The sequence below is a fragment of the Calonectris borealis genome, chromosome 4 (assembly GCF_964195595.1).
Source record: "Calonectris borealis chromosome 4, bCalBor7.hap1.2, whole genome shotgun sequence".
NCBI lineage: Eukaryota > Metazoa > Chordata > Aves > Procellariiformes > Procellariidae > Calonectris > Calonectris borealis.
Window position 1 is genome coordinate 31,666,787 of NC_134315.1, and position 18,331 is coordinate 31,685,117.

Consider the following 18,331-nt stretch of genomic DNA (forward strand, 5'->3'; position numbering starts at 1 on the left):
TTAAAATAAAAACAAGATCTGAAATTGCAGTACCAAGAAGAGAAATGCATTTCAATTGTAAAACTCAGAACATGAAGAAATGAACATGATTCAAAGGACATTGTTCAAAAAAAATTTGGGAGAGGGATGTCAGGGAAGCTATTGTTGTGTTTCAGCTCTGATTTTGAGTATATATTCTATCCGGCAAAATCAGTAATGAGGATTTTACCTGTGTTGCAGTACTCTGCAAAGGTTGTTGCTGTATCATGTGTGGGGTACTTATATGGCCTGTGTTCATCCCACTTTGAGTCTGATTAGCCTGAACAACTTGACCTTGCATGTTCATTGGTGTAAGCTGCTGAACATTTGAAGAATTTCCAGAAGCAAGCTGCACAGAACCAAAGTTGAGTCCAGAAGTTGATTGCTGCAAGAACATCTTAAGAAAAAAATCCACATGTTAGCTTTTAAGAAAAATCTGTTAATTGTTCAAGATGTTTTAGAGAAACTAAACGTATCAATATAAGAGAAAGTTTCATCTGAGTTATTAGAGGTATTGAAACAGCATTGCAACCACCAATAGCAAGAGGCCCAACTCCCATATAGGGTCAGTATTCAGAGACTCTACTGTAACTAGTAAAATAAGAATCAGAATCCTGATTTCTAGAGCCCTAAACATTGTTTAATATTTGTTCTTAAAGAAAAAAGTACTATTTAGAAACTAACTTGTAATGTAGTCTACAACTGTCTAAAGACAAAATGTACTTGAGATCACATTTCTATTTGTAGGACCTCCAGCAGTGAAACTAATTCAAATGAAGAAAATCTCAGAATCAATAGATCCAGGCATAGCACCAAGAATGTAATCTTCCTTGGCAATCAAGAAATCATGATTATACTGAATTTTCCAACATCACTGCAATAAACTGAATTCAGCATAAAAATATTTGAGTCTTTACAAAAAGTTAGGCCCAAGACTGCAACGAGACAGGGCAATAAGGTAGAATGTGCAGCACTTGGATATTTTTCCCTAGTTTCCACAGTCCCGAATAGGTCCCTCCACAGTGCATGGGAAGAGAGCCGTGAATCTCTCCTTTTGAGGCATCTATAAGGCAGTCTGCTGTTGGCAGGCTTACACTAGACACGATAAAACACTGAAAATGGCACATGCCAGAAACTCCTACTCTTCAACAGAATTTAAGCAACATACTCAATACTTCCAGAAAGTAAATTTTTCAACTCCTTATTCACAGTTCACACTGAAAATATTTATATTCTTTCCTTAAGGTGTATTTTAGTTTTTTGTTTTGGCTTGGGTTTTTTTGTTTGTTCATTTGGGTTTTTTTTAACTAGAAAAACCCAATAGGATCATTCTTTTCTTCCAAAGACAGCTGCTGCTGAAAAGAGAATGACAAAATTAGAAAAAAATATACTGGTTAAAATACAGAAATCAGGTAGTCAGCTGCTAGACTGAGTAATGCATCCTCTAGACTTCTTGTCTTTCCGATTTAGTAACTACTTCCGTACACCATGCAAAGTAGAACGACTTCACCAGGAGGGTGTGTAGGAGGACTACAGCCTGATAGTTAGGACAGTCTAAGAAACAAAAGGTATGAATTTGACACCCTTGAGCAAAAAGGGGAAATAAATGCTTATCTTGCACATTTTGGATGAATATTCTATGGAAAACTATGCAAGAAGTAAGAAACCATCCTTTTACATGTAGGTTTAGGCATAAGCTAGGCTTGAGCTGCTCAACATTGAAAAGATACACTGGGGCACTTCCAGATACATTCAGAAGCAAAATGGCAGGTACCTCAGGAACAGTAGCTTCAGATGCTACAGATTTTGGGCACATTAGGTCCAGATAGCAGCTGACAGAGGGTAGGGAGGATCACCTTGTGGAACTAAGTGCCCAAGTCTCATTTTAGATGCCTAAATTCTCTACAGATCAAACCTGTAAGAGTTACTCTAACTCACCTGGAGTCCTTGACCGTGGACAATCTGAAGCTGCTCTTGAATCTTACGCAACTCTTCCTGCTGCCGATGAATATTTGCCTCTATCATGCGTGTTCTTTGCTCTAGCTGGTCCTTTAGATGCTGCATAGCTCCTAATTGAGCTGAAAACTGAAGCACAGGCTGTAGTGCAATGAATAAATTAAAAGCTGAGCAAAAATCATGACATTTTATTTACAAGTGGTAAATACACTCCTCCACAGTAGCAAAGAAATCAAGCACTGCTTTTTAAACTGCTAATAACCATAGTACGAGGACAAATTCATTAGTATGAAAATGTCACAGAACTCACATTTAATTGATGCATCAGAATTGGTGAACTAAATCCAAAAAATCCATAGCAAAAAAAATTGACTGGTGTCCAAATCACCAAGACTCTATAAAAAGCCTTAGTAATTTACATGGTACCCTGGATCTTAAAGCTCTCTCAGGTTAAAAATTAGAATCGTACCAGTGTACCAAAAAAATTCACCCAGAGTTAAAACATACGCAAATAACTTGGGAATACCCTCAGTCACAAATTGTTGAAGGCTGAGCCCCCAGAGAAACTTGTTTGCCACTTCTTTTCTTCCCTAGAATATTTGCTACAGGCTACAAGTCAATACAACCTTTTCATACTTACATCCTATCTACAGGACATAGATCTTCAGTTGGACCTGATACCACTGTTCTTATTTCACAAAACTGTTTCATAGACTAAGTTGCCTTGTGTAACAAGCATATGTGTAGAAAGTTAACAGCATAGTAGATGGATTTTCAAATTCATATCCTAAAATATTTTGTCTTGTGTAATCTGTGTTTCTAATGGCCAAGGCTGAAAACTATATCCATACAAATAACAGGAAGAAAAAAATAAAGGAAAAGTGTCAAATTGGGGAATTTGCTCAGTTCAAGAGAATAATGTTAAAGGCGACTTTGGCACCCAAGAACTCAATTTCTGAAAGAGAAATTAACCTTATATTCCGAATAAGACTGTTTAAAGAATAATAAACAATAAACCAACTTCATCCATACCTGGGACATGCCAGACTGGAGCTGTAAAGTTGCAGGCTGAGACATCGTTGGCTGTGCTACTGGTTGTCCAAGAGACTGGGAGCTTAAAGACTAGGATTTAAAAAATTGTTCCATAACTGAAGAGAATGAACTTCATACTTGACATGAAATATTTCTTTACATAAAGTGTCAATTCTAAAATAGCATCATATGAACGTATGATAAAAACAAGTAAACGTTTCCTGAAGTATCTAACCTTAAATATTAGAGAATTAAGAACACAAGAGCAATTGATTATATACATTTTTTATATATATAACTTTTCCACTGCTAAAAGTATATAAAAGCAGTAGGTATAAACCAGGAAAGTCGTATTTGTAGTAAGGAAAAAACTTTTTTAACAAGTTTGGAAATTGACACCTTTGGTTTATTCTTAAACTAGTAATTTTTTAAAAATGCATATTTTAATAAGCATTCTATTTGTGAAGTGAATGTATTAGTTCAACTGGAACATGAGCACCAAGTACATGAAGCATGACATTTTTTCATGTTACCATGATTTCAGGAACTATATGAAAGCATTCACTAATTTTCTTAGAGTCATAAATCTATATGAATCCTCTATAGGGATACACAGCATTACATTGGCAATTTTATATATACATGTATATAATTTCTTATATACATATACATATTAAAAATGCAGAATCATAGAAGGAAGTTATGTGTAAGTGAAAGCAGAGATTCATACACAATCTTGCAAACTCTAATGCCAAAAAATACTTATATGCTTAATTATTGTATTCCCTTAAAATGTAGTATACCCAAGTTGCATATTGATGATACAATGCTGATAGTCACGTATTCCAAGTGAAACTGTTACAGTTTAAATTATGTGTTTTCAGAAGACATAATAAAACAAAGGTTATATGGATTTAATAATACCTTTTAAAGGTGAATTACAACGATCAAGTACAAAATTTTTCTCTGAAGAGTTACCTGACTACTCAGAGACGATCTTCTTTGTGCAGTCTTTTCATGACCAGATAAGCTTTGCCTTGGAGGAGTGCTAGTGTCCACTGTCATTTTAGTTGGCGTGGCTGACAATGTACAAGAGTTACAACAAAAAGAGACATGTTAATAGTAACGTCAATTCTGCAATGCAATAATCAAACCACAGGAAACTTTTAATGAATAAAAAAAGCTTAAAGCTTGGACTCTTTTTTTGACCTGGACGATCCAAAAATAGTGCAATCTGATGGACTGAAATAGGCTGCTATTGTACTTTTAGAAGTAGAAGTCACTATACAACCTCTGAAAATCTGAGTGGTCAGCAGATTTCTGAACCATCAAAAAGGACATTTTCATCAAAATGATGATTAACTGCTAGTTATACATTTAATTAAAGTAAGTAAAGTAGAAAAAGCCTTCACTAGAAAGGCAATTATATTTTCAACAGTTGGTGCTTACATGAATGATCTGATACTGCAGTATGTGAAGATTTTCTTGAACTTCTGGAGGAAGCAGAAGGTGTGGGGCTGGTATCAAACCTTTCCAGTGCTTCTTTGAGACTCACTGTGTTTATGTGATTGTCAGATCCAGAGTCCTGACTCTGAAGAGACACACACAAACAACAATTATTTTATCTGATTCAGCACACAATCTACATTTCTGTTAGCAAATATCTAAGACCATGCTGTGTCTAATCAACCCCCTTACACAGGTGACTGTGCAGAAGTAGTGGCCTGGTTGATATCTGTAAGCTCAGTTTCCATTTGCGGCTTTTATCCTTGGAAAAGAAACCAAACCAAAGCCATATAAGCCTAGAAACCAAATGCATGCAGACATAGGCCACAAACTGACTGCTGAGTTGACCTTCTCTAGCAACTCAATTCACTCTGAACACCTGTGTAATGAGTGAACTGCTTGTTCTTTTGAGGAAGAATGAGTTAATTCCACTAGAAGGAGCACTGTCAAATGAAACTTGCTGAACTGCCAATGGAAAACATTTCTGAACTGCCAGGGGAAAGCACAACAGAGCATCTGCACAACCTGGCTTATCTAATACGCACTGAGCTTCCAAGGACATTAATTCAAAATGAATTTTGTATACTTCTAAGAAGTGGGACAGAGTCACACAATGGAACAGCTCCTGCTTTCCTCTTACGAATTACTTTATGTGTTGAGCTTGGTTTTTCAGATTATGGGTGCTTCCAGTAAGGAAGAACATTTATTTATGAATCGAACTCTGCAGGAATCAGATCTTAATAAGGGCTTACGGATGTTGCCATGTTACAACTACAGGCACATGAACTCCTGAAAAGAGAAGGGTAAGTGTTCAGGGAAGCATACAGTTAAACAAACACCCTTCTTAGACGACTTTGATAATTTTAAATAGTCATATTATTTAGAGATCAAAATAATTACTTCATCATCACTTGTAACAGGACAAAACACTTCTTGCTGCTGTGTATTTGATTACATATTATTTTTAGTATTAAAGAAAGAAGAGGTAAAATAAAATTATATAAGACACTCACTTTATCTGCTGTTATCTCTGGAAGAGACTCCTCAATACCAAGTTCTCGTCGTCTTTCTGCTCTAACTTCTGCATAACTAGAAGAACAAACCAAATATGAATACCATATTCGTGGATGATTTAAAAAACATACCTCAAAAAACAAACGCCTCAGAGGTACCTTGCTTACAAAGTATCCCAGGAAGTTTTCCAATGATTCTTTAAACTGCTATGATTTCTCTACCTCCAAAAATACCAGCAATACAGCTCCCATGCCATTAGAATTTCTCTAATATAGATTTTTAAAAGATAACTTACCTTACAACAGTGTGCGTACAGACAATAAACTCCGGCCTAGAATTCCACTGGTGATACGTGATGTAGTAATGTGTTTGCAGCCAAATCCATTGTTGTCCCTTTGTAAGGAATCTGTAGTAACATGACTTCCCTTTCCCATATTGCATTACTACAAAAGTGAAGAATAAAAGTTTACTGTCTTTCCAGTCTGTAAATATTGCAGTTACATAATAAACATCATTTCCTAGCTTCATATGGCCCAAAACCATGTCCAAATCCACTATTACGGCAATGATTAAGAACAGGTTTAAAACTGTAGCTTTCTTTCAAAAAAAATTTACACTGCATTTTTCAGAGAACTGCAGAATTCAAACTTCCATTTTTCTGGGTTTTTTTTACATATTGTGAAAAATTTATGTGCAAGAAATTTAAATGCAGCTTTATAAAGAAAACCATAGCTAAACAGAAAGCTTATTCTATTACATGTTTAAACAATTTTTGCATTTATTAAACATCATAAAGCCTTTTAAATGCTGTTGGAAGAACTGGAGAAGTATTAGTCATAGCGCTGTGCGCTCCAATTTACCACAATGAAAACTCTAAATTGTAAGATAAAGTTAAATCTGTTTTGTAGTTCTGTATCAAAAGAAAAAAGATGAAGATCGGCAGTGCAATAATGTCAAATGAATGGGAGTAAAGACACTTCACTCAAGTATATCACAAAATTTCACTACAACATTTGTACAATTCAACAAACTTTAAACCGACGTCAGTAAAGCAAATCTATTCATTATAGCAACTTAGTTGTACTCACAATGCTCATGACATTTTGCCAGATTATCTAGATCATCCACATGATAATAATCATAGCCAGATGTTCCCAAAACTTCAAATGGAAGATAACCTATTATCGGAGGTGCCCTAATTAATACAAAAATGAATGTCATTTTATTTTCACACAAAAAAAGAACCAAAAATTATTTCATTCTATAACTTTTCTTGTTTACAGTATGTGCTCTGAAAAAAATTAAAAATTAAACCCAACACAAGCTATGAGTAATTAACGCTGATTAGTGAACTCTAAATATTATAGCCACCACTGTGATTCAGCTACTATTGCTGCTATACATAGAAGGAATTGCACCTGTGATCCAAGAATAGGAACTTCCATTCTAAGCTATGTCTAGATGTGAACTCTTCATTGGGTTCTTCAACAGTGCACATTTCCTAAAAAGTAAAAAAATAAAAATCTCTCTCAAAACTGCTCTATTCTAATTCATAAGCTCTTTCGAAATTCAGACTTACCTAAAATTAGTAGATAACTCCACAATAGTTATAATGTTATTTTTAGACAGCTTCATTGTTTTTGCTTGTTTAGATGTGTAGTACTGAGGTAGAATTTAATCTCAGCTGTGCCAGGCTGACACTCAGTAGATTTAAATGGAACAACCCCAGCGTGAGATTAAACTCAAGCTCAGTATCTACAAACACAGTACTACAAACAGAAATCAATAGTTCCTACAGTTATGCTTTTAACTTGTAACAAGTAAAAGAAGAGATGAAACACTCCCACCAGACACTCTGATTACAGTATATGCTTATAACGGGTAAAAGCCAATATTAGCAAGATGGTCACATTATTTTGACTTTAGGAGCAGGATTCTTCCTTTTAGTGAATAGAGAGTACTCTAAATCACTTTGCCTTGAGGGCACAGACATGTACTACAAATAACACACTATTCTCATGTTTAGAACTCATGAACAGTATGAGAATCATTGTATTTCCACTATTACAACAAAACCTCAAGGTATTCTGTTCATCATTTTAAATGTATTCCGCTCAGACGTATGTGCAATCAGTGCATGTAAGTCAATTTCTATTGTCCCCTTCCAGAGAGGTAAAGATGCCCCACCAAGTACTGTGCCTCATGCTGAGAGAGTAACGGAGCTAAATACCCCAAGCCAGTCGGTTCTTTTGCAAACCCTCTAGTACTGCCTTACAAGAAGAAAGATGGATGATGGAATACAGGCATACATACAAATACACCCCTCAAAGAATTACAATAAAATTAGAGATCCGTAAATCTTTCTTTTTTGGACACCTGTACACGTTTGTCACACTTGTAGGGGCTTGCAACGGTATTCCCATTGCCAGGAACACGGTAGAATCTATTGATGATCAGATACCACAACAGTTTCCTAAAGACTACAATATGGAAGCCACTGCTGCACTGACATAATATTCATGACAGATGTGGACAGACGAGCACACTGCTGCTCTGCAAACATCTATAACTAAAATAGTCCTGCGGAAAAATACAGTAGAAGACTAACTGTTGTTCCTACAAAGGGACCACCTTCCTTTTCATTCTTTTAGGTTATAATACAAAGAGTTTAAGTGGATATTTTGCAGTTCTTTAAATAGGTATTTCTAAATTTTCTTTCTATGAAAGAAAAAAGTTAACATATCTAGGCAATGTTTTTTCCTCACCTTCATTGGTGTAAAATCTAAAGACAATAACCAGAAATGAGTTGTATGATGGGGGTAATGAACAAAATCACTCTGGGCACAAATTTATGACTCTTGGTGTGACTTCCAGTCAGCAAAACTTAACCTTCAAAACTGGAACTACCCCTAAAACCCAAAGCTCATCTACTTTCCTATGATTACAGCATTTAATAAAGCACCACTCATAGAAAAGTAAAAGAAATGACAGAACAAGTGTATATCCTTGAGATATACTTTTGATTTGTTGTTTCTTTTAATCTAATTATTTTGGCACAAGTCAAAACAAAAGTAAAAATAACTTAAGTGCAGGCAGTAAAATCACAGTAAAAACACCATTGTTAGAGAGAGCTGGCAGCAGGTGAGTATCTGATTACTCAATGCATTTATATTAATGATTTACAGATATTCCATTGTAAAATACCCCTGGGCAGAAGCTATCTTGTTCAAGTTGTCAACAAGGCATCTAAAAAAGAAAGGCCTTTCATTTGTAACAAAAAGTATTCTGGTAGAATCCTTTTGGCAGGATTAACCCTGCTTTCTTGATAGGATTCAATCATTTACCAGCCAAAATGCAAGAAAAAAATGTTTTAAAGAATGTGTAGAGCCAAATCTCTTCACTGGGAAGCAAAATTTGTGGCACATTTTGTTACAAAAGTGGTGGAGTCATATGCAGGAAATAGAAATGTGAACTTTCAGAGATTGTTCTCATGAATACTATGGCTTTCTGCAAAAGCACTGTATATCCTTGAGAAATTACTTTCTAGGTAAAAAAAAAAAAAGAACCATGTATCATCTGAAATAAAGAGAAAAAGTGGCAGATGAGCAGGGAGGTTCTACCTTAAATAAGGCAATCCAGTACTAAAATACACATCTCATTACTGGCTGCATCACGCATCTGTTAGTAAAGTTACTAGGATGGTAAAGTTCCTGACATAACACTTACTTGCTAGAGTCTAGTCAATGCTAGCCTCAATAATAACAGAAGTATCAAAAGAGTATAAACAAGTATTGTCAGATTAAAAGTCGTCTTCACAAGAATATTTCTCAGATGAACAGCACTAGTTGAAACCCTTGAGAGGATCTTAAAACCTCTGTAACATGAAAGCTTCCTTAGGCACTAGGGGCTGGGAAGTTCAGGTAAAGAGAAATGAAAGTTTGGCCTGTAAGGCTTTCGCCCTCCAGAGACTGAGACACCTGAAAGATCATAAATGGATGTTCCTCAGCTTCCAAATGTCCTGTTCCAGAAGTAGGAAACACAAAAGTTCTACTATAGCACATTCTAAACTGTCAGACTTTAAAAGATAAAAATATTTGCAGATACTGCCGGGGTGGTCTTTTTTCCCCAAGTATTTCATGAAGCAAGAATCACACATTTAACATCTCTACCAACTGTAGGCATAACAGGAAGAACATTACTTAGACCCGCATGGGAAGAAAAGTGTTAGATGAAAGATTTCCATGGCTTCAGGAAAAATAAACAACAAACTCTTTCTGGCATGCAGTCTGGAGAGATCCAACTCCGACTCAGCCTGACAGAACTGAAGAAGTTTAAATGATTTCTCCACAGTCTCCCTACTACACTTTCAAAGTGCAAAGTATGTAGACCATGTCTTCAGAGGATACCACCAACAATCTTCAGCTTAAGACACTAGTGCATTCAACCTACATGCAGAATTTTTAAATGTTGAGAGAGTTCTGCATGACAGACAGCAGCTTAACCATGTGCCATATACATTTCATGGCATTTCTTTACAACTGAATTGTAAGAACAAATGTTCCATAGTAGACTATCCTGTACCTTGATTAATATATGTGTAGAAAACATAACTTGTATCACAATCACAGACTATCCTATACTGTATCCTGAATATTTATTTTGATTCATTTAGGTGAGGAACAGGATTATACTTAGTAAAGTCTATAAATTTCAAACACATATCCAATTCTAAACTTGTAAATATATCTTCACTGTGCATGAGCAGTTAAGCAAAATGTTCTCTTGAAACAACTGAGTTACTGAATAACAAACAATACTGAAACAAAACGGAAGATCTCTATTACCTCAAACCTGACTCTCAGTTGCTGACAAATAATTCAAGCTTTCATTAAGCCCTAAAAGATTTGCTTCTCTGTCAAACTACAGCAAGATCATCAGCAGCATAAAATTCACATCCAAGTGTCAACTAAAATTATTCATTTTTCCAGTGAAAGTGGAATCTGTGTTATCTTTCATTGTGTTTAAGTTAAACTGGGTGAATTCCTATGGACTTCTAAATCTTTTCTTGCATATCACTATTTTATATGAGTATTTAGAAATGGCAGTCACCATAGCAACTTCATTTGACACTTGCGTAACCTATTTGTATGTGAAGTAAGAAACACAGACGCTTTCAGTTTCATATAATAAAATGCCTTATGGTTTTCATTAATAGTATTTGAAAAGTTGTGTGCACTCTCTCTGAAGTTTTCCTGTTCAGAGTACATTCAAAAATGATACAAAAATGATTTCATTTGTACATACCTTGATAAATTGAGGTGTAGCTAATCTAACTGTGGCTACAAAGCAAACTTTGTCTTCATATAAAGGCCGGTGTGACCGCTGAATAGTTCCTTCAAAACCATTGTGCGCTGAGTTGGGAACTGAGGGAAGATAGATGAGGTCAATACAGATTACAATATAAGTGTGTAGGAAAATGGCAGCAATATCAGAAGACAAATGGCCCAATATTTATCTAATATGGTTTACTTATAACTTAACATGCATGAAGAAAAATGCTACATATAATATATACACATATATGCACAGGAATAGTTGTACGGTAGTAATGGGAACATACCATCAAGTAACTTTCTCAAAGAACTAAAATTACAGTTAACATGATATTATCTATGACAAAGCAGTTTTAAGAAACTACTAACAATTCTAATCCTTCTTGGTAACTACTAAAAATGACTGGAATACATCTTCTTCAAAAATATCTTTAAAGTTTCTCTTTTGTACCAGCTTTTGCTAACTTTTTCTTTTGAACTCTGAGGTAAGTATTTCTTTTCTAGGCTTCCATCACATTCAAACGACACAAGCTGAAGACAAAACTGAGAAACAAAACAGTCGAAGGCACAACAATTATGTATGTGGAAGAATCAGGACACCAAGCTGAGAACAAACAAATTCCACTTACTGAATCACAGAGGTGGATGGAATCATAAGGGGGCAAAGGATGGACTAGACCTCAAAACAGATTAACCTTATCTTTCATTTCCAGCAGATATCAATTTCATTTATCTTTACTAAGCTCTAATGATGGTGTCTCCAAAATGCTGTCAGGCTCTTCCAAGCCTAACTGGTTTTAGTTCAACTCTAGATTAGAACTTCTAGTGAAGTTTCTCTATGCAATTTGAGCTTACAGCTCCTTGCTCTTCCCATCGGAAAGAAAACAGGTAATTTCCTTCCTCTTTACCTTACCCCTTCTCCTTTGTTCTTTAGAGTTTATTTTGCCTTGTAAGTTAGATTTTTAAATTTCTGATTGCTTTCATTGCTCTAATCTGAACTCTCTCCAACTGCTTTACTTACTCCCAACAAATAGAAGCAAAAACTGGACGAGAACATATGGGTGCTAAGAAGTGCAGTGGGATTATTTCATGTGGTTTAGACTGTATTTTAGAAAGGCTTTTGCATTTTTACAATTTGGTGATTGGTCATGGTGATTTGGTCATGTTCAGTTTACATTCCACACTAACTCCTTTTTCTAAAGGACTGCTATCTAGCTGACTGTAACCTTTCCCCATGTTCATATAGTTTGTGATTCCTAAATGTAGTAACTTGCATTTGTTCTTAGTCAATTTGTCTGGGTTTTTTTTCCTCAAAATAATTTATTTTCTAAATTTGGGGCTGAATTCTTATCTTGTTTTTAGTGTTCTTGCATCATTTCATGACTGCAAACTATGTGCCATTATTTATAACATTAATGAAAATACTGATCAAATCCAGAAATCGTCCATGAAAACTTCGACGGTGAACATTGGTAACCTTTCCAACCAGTTCCTGCAGCTATTCTCCAGCAATTTCAATTAACATGTGCTTCCCTCACATGTTTGTGAGAATAGAATATGATAGCCATCAAAAGCATGTTAAAAAAGTTAATCATTTATTTGTGCTTTGTCCTCTTATCCACACAGTGTGTTACTCTTTGGTAGAGGAAACTGAATTGATTTGATGCTATTTCTACCTGAAAAATCCACAATGGTTGCTATTCAATTCCTTGCTAGCTTCCTGAAGCTCACATATAGTTTAATTATTTGTTCTGGAATATTTCCCAATGTTGAATTGCAACCGATAGGTCTGCAGTTTCCCAACTGCTCCTCTTTCCAAGACTAGCACCATATTTAGCCTTTTCAGGCCTGTTTCTTGTCCTTCCTATATTACATACCCGCATTTGGCACTAAGACTCAACCTCTCCCCATTTTGTGAGAAAAATACTGGTATCACATAAAAAAACATAGGTTTTTTTAAAGATACTGGTTTTGATAATATCTTTGGGGCTGATCTTTATGAAGATCTACTAATGACCACGCTGTACAATCCATTTGTCTGGCTGACCAAATAAACATGCCGCTCAAGTAAACAGTCAGCAGAGGCTGGCCAAACAGATAAGAGACGTAGTACAGAGGAATAATATTAGTACGTAACTAATAAAAATAACTGCCATGGAAGGGAGAAGGAACTCAGTGCGGAAAACTGTACCGGCCCATCCACTCCTCTGAGTGGTAACTCCTGTCAATGAAAGCACAGAATTGAAATGGGGGGGGGAAACCTACATTTTACTTCCCAGCTCACTGCATAATGAGAACTGCAGGTACTCAGTACTACTGATCTTCAAGTTACTTAGTCACCTGCTTAAGTATGGATTATGCTTAACTAAATTCAGGCTCTTTATTTTGAAGCATTTGCTTAAATTTCTCTTACATTCTTTTAAAAAATGTTTTACAAGATACCAGTTTTCTTTAATGGAAAGCATTAAGCATAATTACTACATTTTGCATTCAAACGCACAGACCTGTAATACCCGATAGCAGTTTTTCTTCTTTTTCATTGAAACAATATAGAAGTGATATAACTCTCCTTCAAGCTTTTCTTCTGAAAGACTGACTTTAGTCCATCGTTAAGTTTTGCACAGTGGTCCCAAGCCTGTTTAGCTGTCAAGCTGCCTAAGTATTCCACTCTAACATCACTGAAATGACTTACCGTTATTCAAACACTTGAAATTTCCTATAAATTTTACATATTCATATGTAGGTTGCTCTTTTGGATCTATTGTTCCTCGCAGCATATGGCAACAGAATTCTAGTTGATTTTTTGCTGAGAAAAGAATAAACAAATTAATAGGCTACGTTTGATGAAGCGCACAGGCAACATGAAATGTAACGCAGGAATAATTAAGCTGCATACTTATTGAGATACTGTAAGTGTTGTGATTACAAATGGCCACAGCCTCTGCTTTTAACTAGTGTGATATTAACTAACCTAAAGAAAAGGAGAACTCCTTTAGAATTGGTGCATGAAAGGCCTGAATGCTAATGACATAGAAAACCCCTGAAAACTAGAGCTATTTTAAAGAAGCAGCTGCCCTAAATTTAAGTTTACTAAAGCAAGCACTTCCAAAACCCATTAGGCTGCTATGTTTTTATTCTTGCCAACTGCTACAACCGTCTAAATAGAAGCTATATAAACAAGACAAACATTTCTAATACATGGGAAAGTCATAGAGTGAAATGCAATGCAACACTGAAAATTTTACTCTTCGGGGTGGGGGGGGGGAAACAAACACAAAAAAGTGCTTCTGTTCTTCAGGGCTCACCCGAATGTTTCTGCTTAAATAACACTGGAAGAAAAGAACTGATCAGATGCGATACAAAGCAGATTATTTTTAACACAACTATCATACTGGTTTCGTCTGGGATAGAGTTAATTTTCTTCATAGCAGCTCATACAGTGCTGTGTTTTAGATTTGTGACTACATCAGCACTGATAACACAGGGATGTGTTAGCTATTGCTGAGCAGGGCTTACACAGTGCAAAGGCCTTTTCTGTTTCTCACACTGCCCCGCCAGCAAGTAGGCTGGGGGTGCACAAGAAGCTGCGAGGGGACACAACTATCCCTTAGTTGACCTAAGGGATATCCCATACCATATGACATTGTGCTCAGCAATAAAAGCTGGAGAAAGAAGGAGGAAGGGGGAGACATTTGTGCTTATAGCATTTGTCTTCCCAAGTAACCATTACATATGATGGAGCCCTGCTTTCCTGGAAATGGCTGAGCACCTGCCTGACGACAGGAAGTAGCGAATTAATTCCATATTTCACTTTGCTTATGCACGTGGCTTTTGCTTTACCTATTAAACTGTCTTTATCTCAACCCCCAAGTTTTCTCACTTTTACCCTTTGATTCTTTCCCCATCCCACTGGGGGGAGTGAGCGAGCGGCTGCGTGGGGCTGAGCTGCCTTCCGGGGTTAACCCGCAATAACTACTTACATTTTAAGTATTCTGGTGTCAATGAATCACCTTCCAGCAGATGAGAAGACAATATTTTATAAATTTCTGAATGTTCCCCCTCTGGGATAAAATTAAATACACTCTGATCCACAAGATCAGACTGAAAAAAAAAGATTTAATAAGCATTAAATTAATGCAAGACGTATAATGTCACAAAGCCTACTATTTTAATGCAAAACAATTCCGCAGTTCAGAAGAACATTACTGACTCAACAAAGCCACCTGCTGGAATACACATGAATATTTTGCAAGAAAAAAATCTCGCTTTGATCTGTCTTAATTTTGACACTGCAAACCATTTAATGAAAAACACCATGAACATCGCAGACATACATAACACATTAAAGTACAATGGAACTTGCATTAACCTCCCTGGGATGCAACAATTCCAAGTAAAGGAGCATTTTAATTAGAAATTATAGGGTGTTGTTGTAGGGCACTGTAACCCGTCGGTGGCATCCAATACATTGAAATGATATCTTGGAACAAAAGACAGCCCCTCCCTACATCATATAGGTTATTATGTTACCGATAATTATTTCCAATTGCAATTGATTTTATAAATACATTTTATAATCAGTTCCGCAACAATGTACACAAAATTGGGAACAATAAAGATGAATGCTATAAAACTGAACAACTGATTATATGCACAAATGCATTTGATTAAGTATTCAGAAAAGGATCATAGAATGTATGTTTAGAATATATAAATCACACCTAAAAGCAAAGAACAAATGTGCCTCTGAGAACTTGGTAAATTCTACTTTTTTTTTTTAAATCACAAGTACCTGTACATTTTTCAAAATTCTCAGGCCGATATCATGCATACCTTAGGTGAATTTGTGTTTTGCAGAATTATTTTTTAAATATGCCACTCCAAGTTTTACAAAATACTCTTATCACAGTAAGACAACTAACCTTTAACAATAACTTGTCCTTCTCTTCTAGAAAAGAACTCACTGTTTCACTCATCAGTTGTTTGCATTTTTGAGTACTAATTTGCCTCATTTCAGAATAACGTTATTCAAAGGTAACTTTAAAAAGCAGAATTTTAAATTTACCAGTGAGCAATGCCACCAGGATTAAAGATGAGTGAATGTGATAAAACCTGAAGTATATACCTAGCTTAAAAAGCAGAACCAGCAGCAATATATTTCTTATAAGAGTTCTTTGAAAAGAAAGGAGTAAAAAAGCAGTTTAAAAAAATTCCAAGGATATAGCTCTTTAGCAATACTCTTCTGACTCACATAGAGGCTGTGACAGGCATGAACTCTAAAGGGTCTCCTGCAGTTAACTGTGTTATTTCAGTTATGTTAAAGAGAAACTGATGCTAGCCTGGCACTTCATAATCCTGCCTAACAGAGTGCCAACTGCATTCTCTATTTCCAAAGGAAACATTTAATATAGGAGACAGACCAGTCAGAAGGAGTTGTGCTGAAGAAAAAGCAGAAGCATTAGAACAAAGCATAGATCTGTTCTATAATGCCAAAAAGGCTAACGATTAATTAGTACTCATAGCAGAACCCCATCCATAGACAAACTCGACATGTTACTGAAAGCAATTTGTACTTACTGGCAAATGTTCAAGTAAGGGAGTTATACTTTCAGACACATATATTATATTTCCATCTGTCATAATTGCTAAAAAAAAACCATCAAGAGCCTGAAATTAAACATAATGGGCAGTTAAATAAAAAGAAACAGAGCATATTAAAAATGTTAAGCTATATTCAACATGGAAAATAATTTAGACCAATTTTAGTTTAGTTTATTATAAAAATGAGAATGCCTTTCACTACTAAAACTTCTTAGTCTTGCTTTTACACTACGAGCATTACAATTCCCATACTGTTCTGTTCTTAAATAATCTGTGGTTTCAGAAGCAAGTCCATATACAGCTAGCCACTGTTTCCCCCACCTCCCACTCTGCCCGCCCGTTATTTTTAATTCCATCATCATTTTAAACATCAGAAAACTCAGAAAAATTAGCTAGAGACAAAAGTAAAAAGAGGTGGAAAAACGAGGGAAGAACAAGTAAAAGAGATGGTGAAATCAATGAATTTCAGTATTTAAAATCTCAATATCCCCAATCTCAATAAAAGAAGCTTGTAGCAAGATTTTACTGATACTTGAAAACTGTGAGATACAGTTCTGACTGCCTTATCTTCTACTTAAACTTATTGCCACCGAACATAACACAACTATCTTGTAGTTGAACACTACCAAACATAAAAGCATGACAGAACTGTATTTCTAAATAGCAAATTTCAAAGCTCACATATTTGAAAAAATTTCTTATATCGTATTGTTCTAGCTTTAGAGTCACTAGTTGTGGACATATTTTGTAACAGGACTTGAGAAACACCAAAAACAGCTACAAAAAAACTTGAGAAACAGAAGCAACTACTTCACTAACTTGTTGGAAAAAATACGCAAATTCACCACAGAGGATTTTTTGAAAATTTTTTAAGTACAGAAAATCAGAACTTTTTACTTTTTAAATCTGTGCCTCAAAGAAAAGGTTTAACTATGGAATGAAAATAAAAAGTGCTTGTTCATTTACTTTAATATTTTTCATTTACCTATTATTAGAAATTGTTTCACTAACAAGATACAAATGACTTACCCTCATTTCCAGGGAAATGATTGCTTATACTGAAAGTTTATTTCTAGTAATAATCCACCTATTCATGTAATCTTCTTTAGCAAAGTAATGCTCACACACCATTTTTGGAAAGCGTAACAAGCAAAAAAATTAAACACTTTATTGCTCACAAGTTACATGGATGTGTTGAGCCTTTTTTTATAATTAAGATTTTAATTTATGCATAACAATTCTTTATTTAACTAGTACCTTCCTTATGTTGATAATTTAAAATATCCACTTTACTTTGACAGTAAATATGTTCATTTGTGGACTTGCTCTGTTATAATGTTTTATGTAATGGAAAGGCAGTTAAAAGAAAAACTGTTTTGCACTATGCTGCATACATACGAATTTTGACTGTTTATCTTCGTGAAAACGTATAGCTACAATTAAAATACAAAAATACAAAGTTACGTTATCAAACTGAGGAATTTCATTATGGAATGGCTCCCTGTGAAGAAATATTCTACTCCCAGAAAAAGAGAAATAAAATACCTCTAACATTAACTGTGTGAACTCTTCATTACTAAGGAATGTTGGTTTCCAGTCCTGTCGAATCTCACTGGCATCTGATTGTGCAGTAATTTCTACAATCAAACATATATACAATATAAGGATTCACACTTCCAAAAGCCATTATGTTCCCACTGAGCTACATATACACAGTAGGCAACAGCAGAAAGTTCTCCAGTCTCCCCTGTTGTTCATTCATTACATATAGATGTTGTTCCTTAAAATGAAAATACATGTCTTCTCCCCTATGTCATAATTAGATTTGTCTTCTCTTTCCTTCTACCAGTTTGTGCTACAGTCCTGCCAGA

General features: G+C 35.4%; 1 protein-coding gene across 21 annotated transcripts in view; it reads right to left on the reverse strand.

The window, feature by feature from the left end:
* CLOCK (clock circadian regulator) overlaps positions 1 to 18,331 on the reverse strand; it is a 66,168-nt gene that overhangs the window by 9,317 nt on the left and 38,520 nt on the right. For 18 of the 21 annotated variants that reach the window (XM_075149121.1, XM_075149113.1, XM_075149105.1 and 15 more), the window contains 14 exons: positions 18,006 to 18,097; positions 16,437 to 16,526; positions 14,840 to 14,960; positions 13,552 to 13,665; positions 10,831 to 10,949; positions 6,945 to 7,027; positions 6,615 to 6,721; positions 5,822 to 5,969; positions 5,526 to 5,601; positions 4,456 to 4,597; positions 3,985 to 4,085; positions 3,007 to 3,096; positions 1,957 to 2,115; positions 209 to 415 (listed from right to left, as the gene is read on the reverse strand). In XM_075149121.1, the coding sequence (XP_075005222.1) occupies positions 209 to 415; positions 1,957 to 2,115; positions 3,007 to 3,096; positions 3,985 to 4,085; positions 4,456 to 4,597; positions 5,526 to 5,601; positions 5,822 to 5,969; positions 6,615 to 6,721; positions 6,945 to 7,027; positions 10,831 to 10,949; positions 13,552 to 13,665; positions 14,840 to 14,960; positions 16,437 to 16,526; positions 18,006 to 18,097 (1,649 nt within the window). The remainder of the gene's footprint in view (positions 1 to 208; positions 416 to 1,956; positions 2,116 to 3,006; positions 3,097 to 3,984; positions 4,086 to 4,455; positions 4,598 to 5,525; positions 5,602 to 5,821; positions 5,970 to 6,614; positions 6,722 to 6,944; positions 7,028 to 10,830; positions 10,950 to 13,551; positions 13,666 to 14,839; positions 14,961 to 16,436; positions 16,527 to 18,005; positions 18,098 to 18,331) is intronic. The other 3 variants (XM_075149120.1, XM_075149119.1, XM_075149124.1) reach the window with 2 other exon arrangements.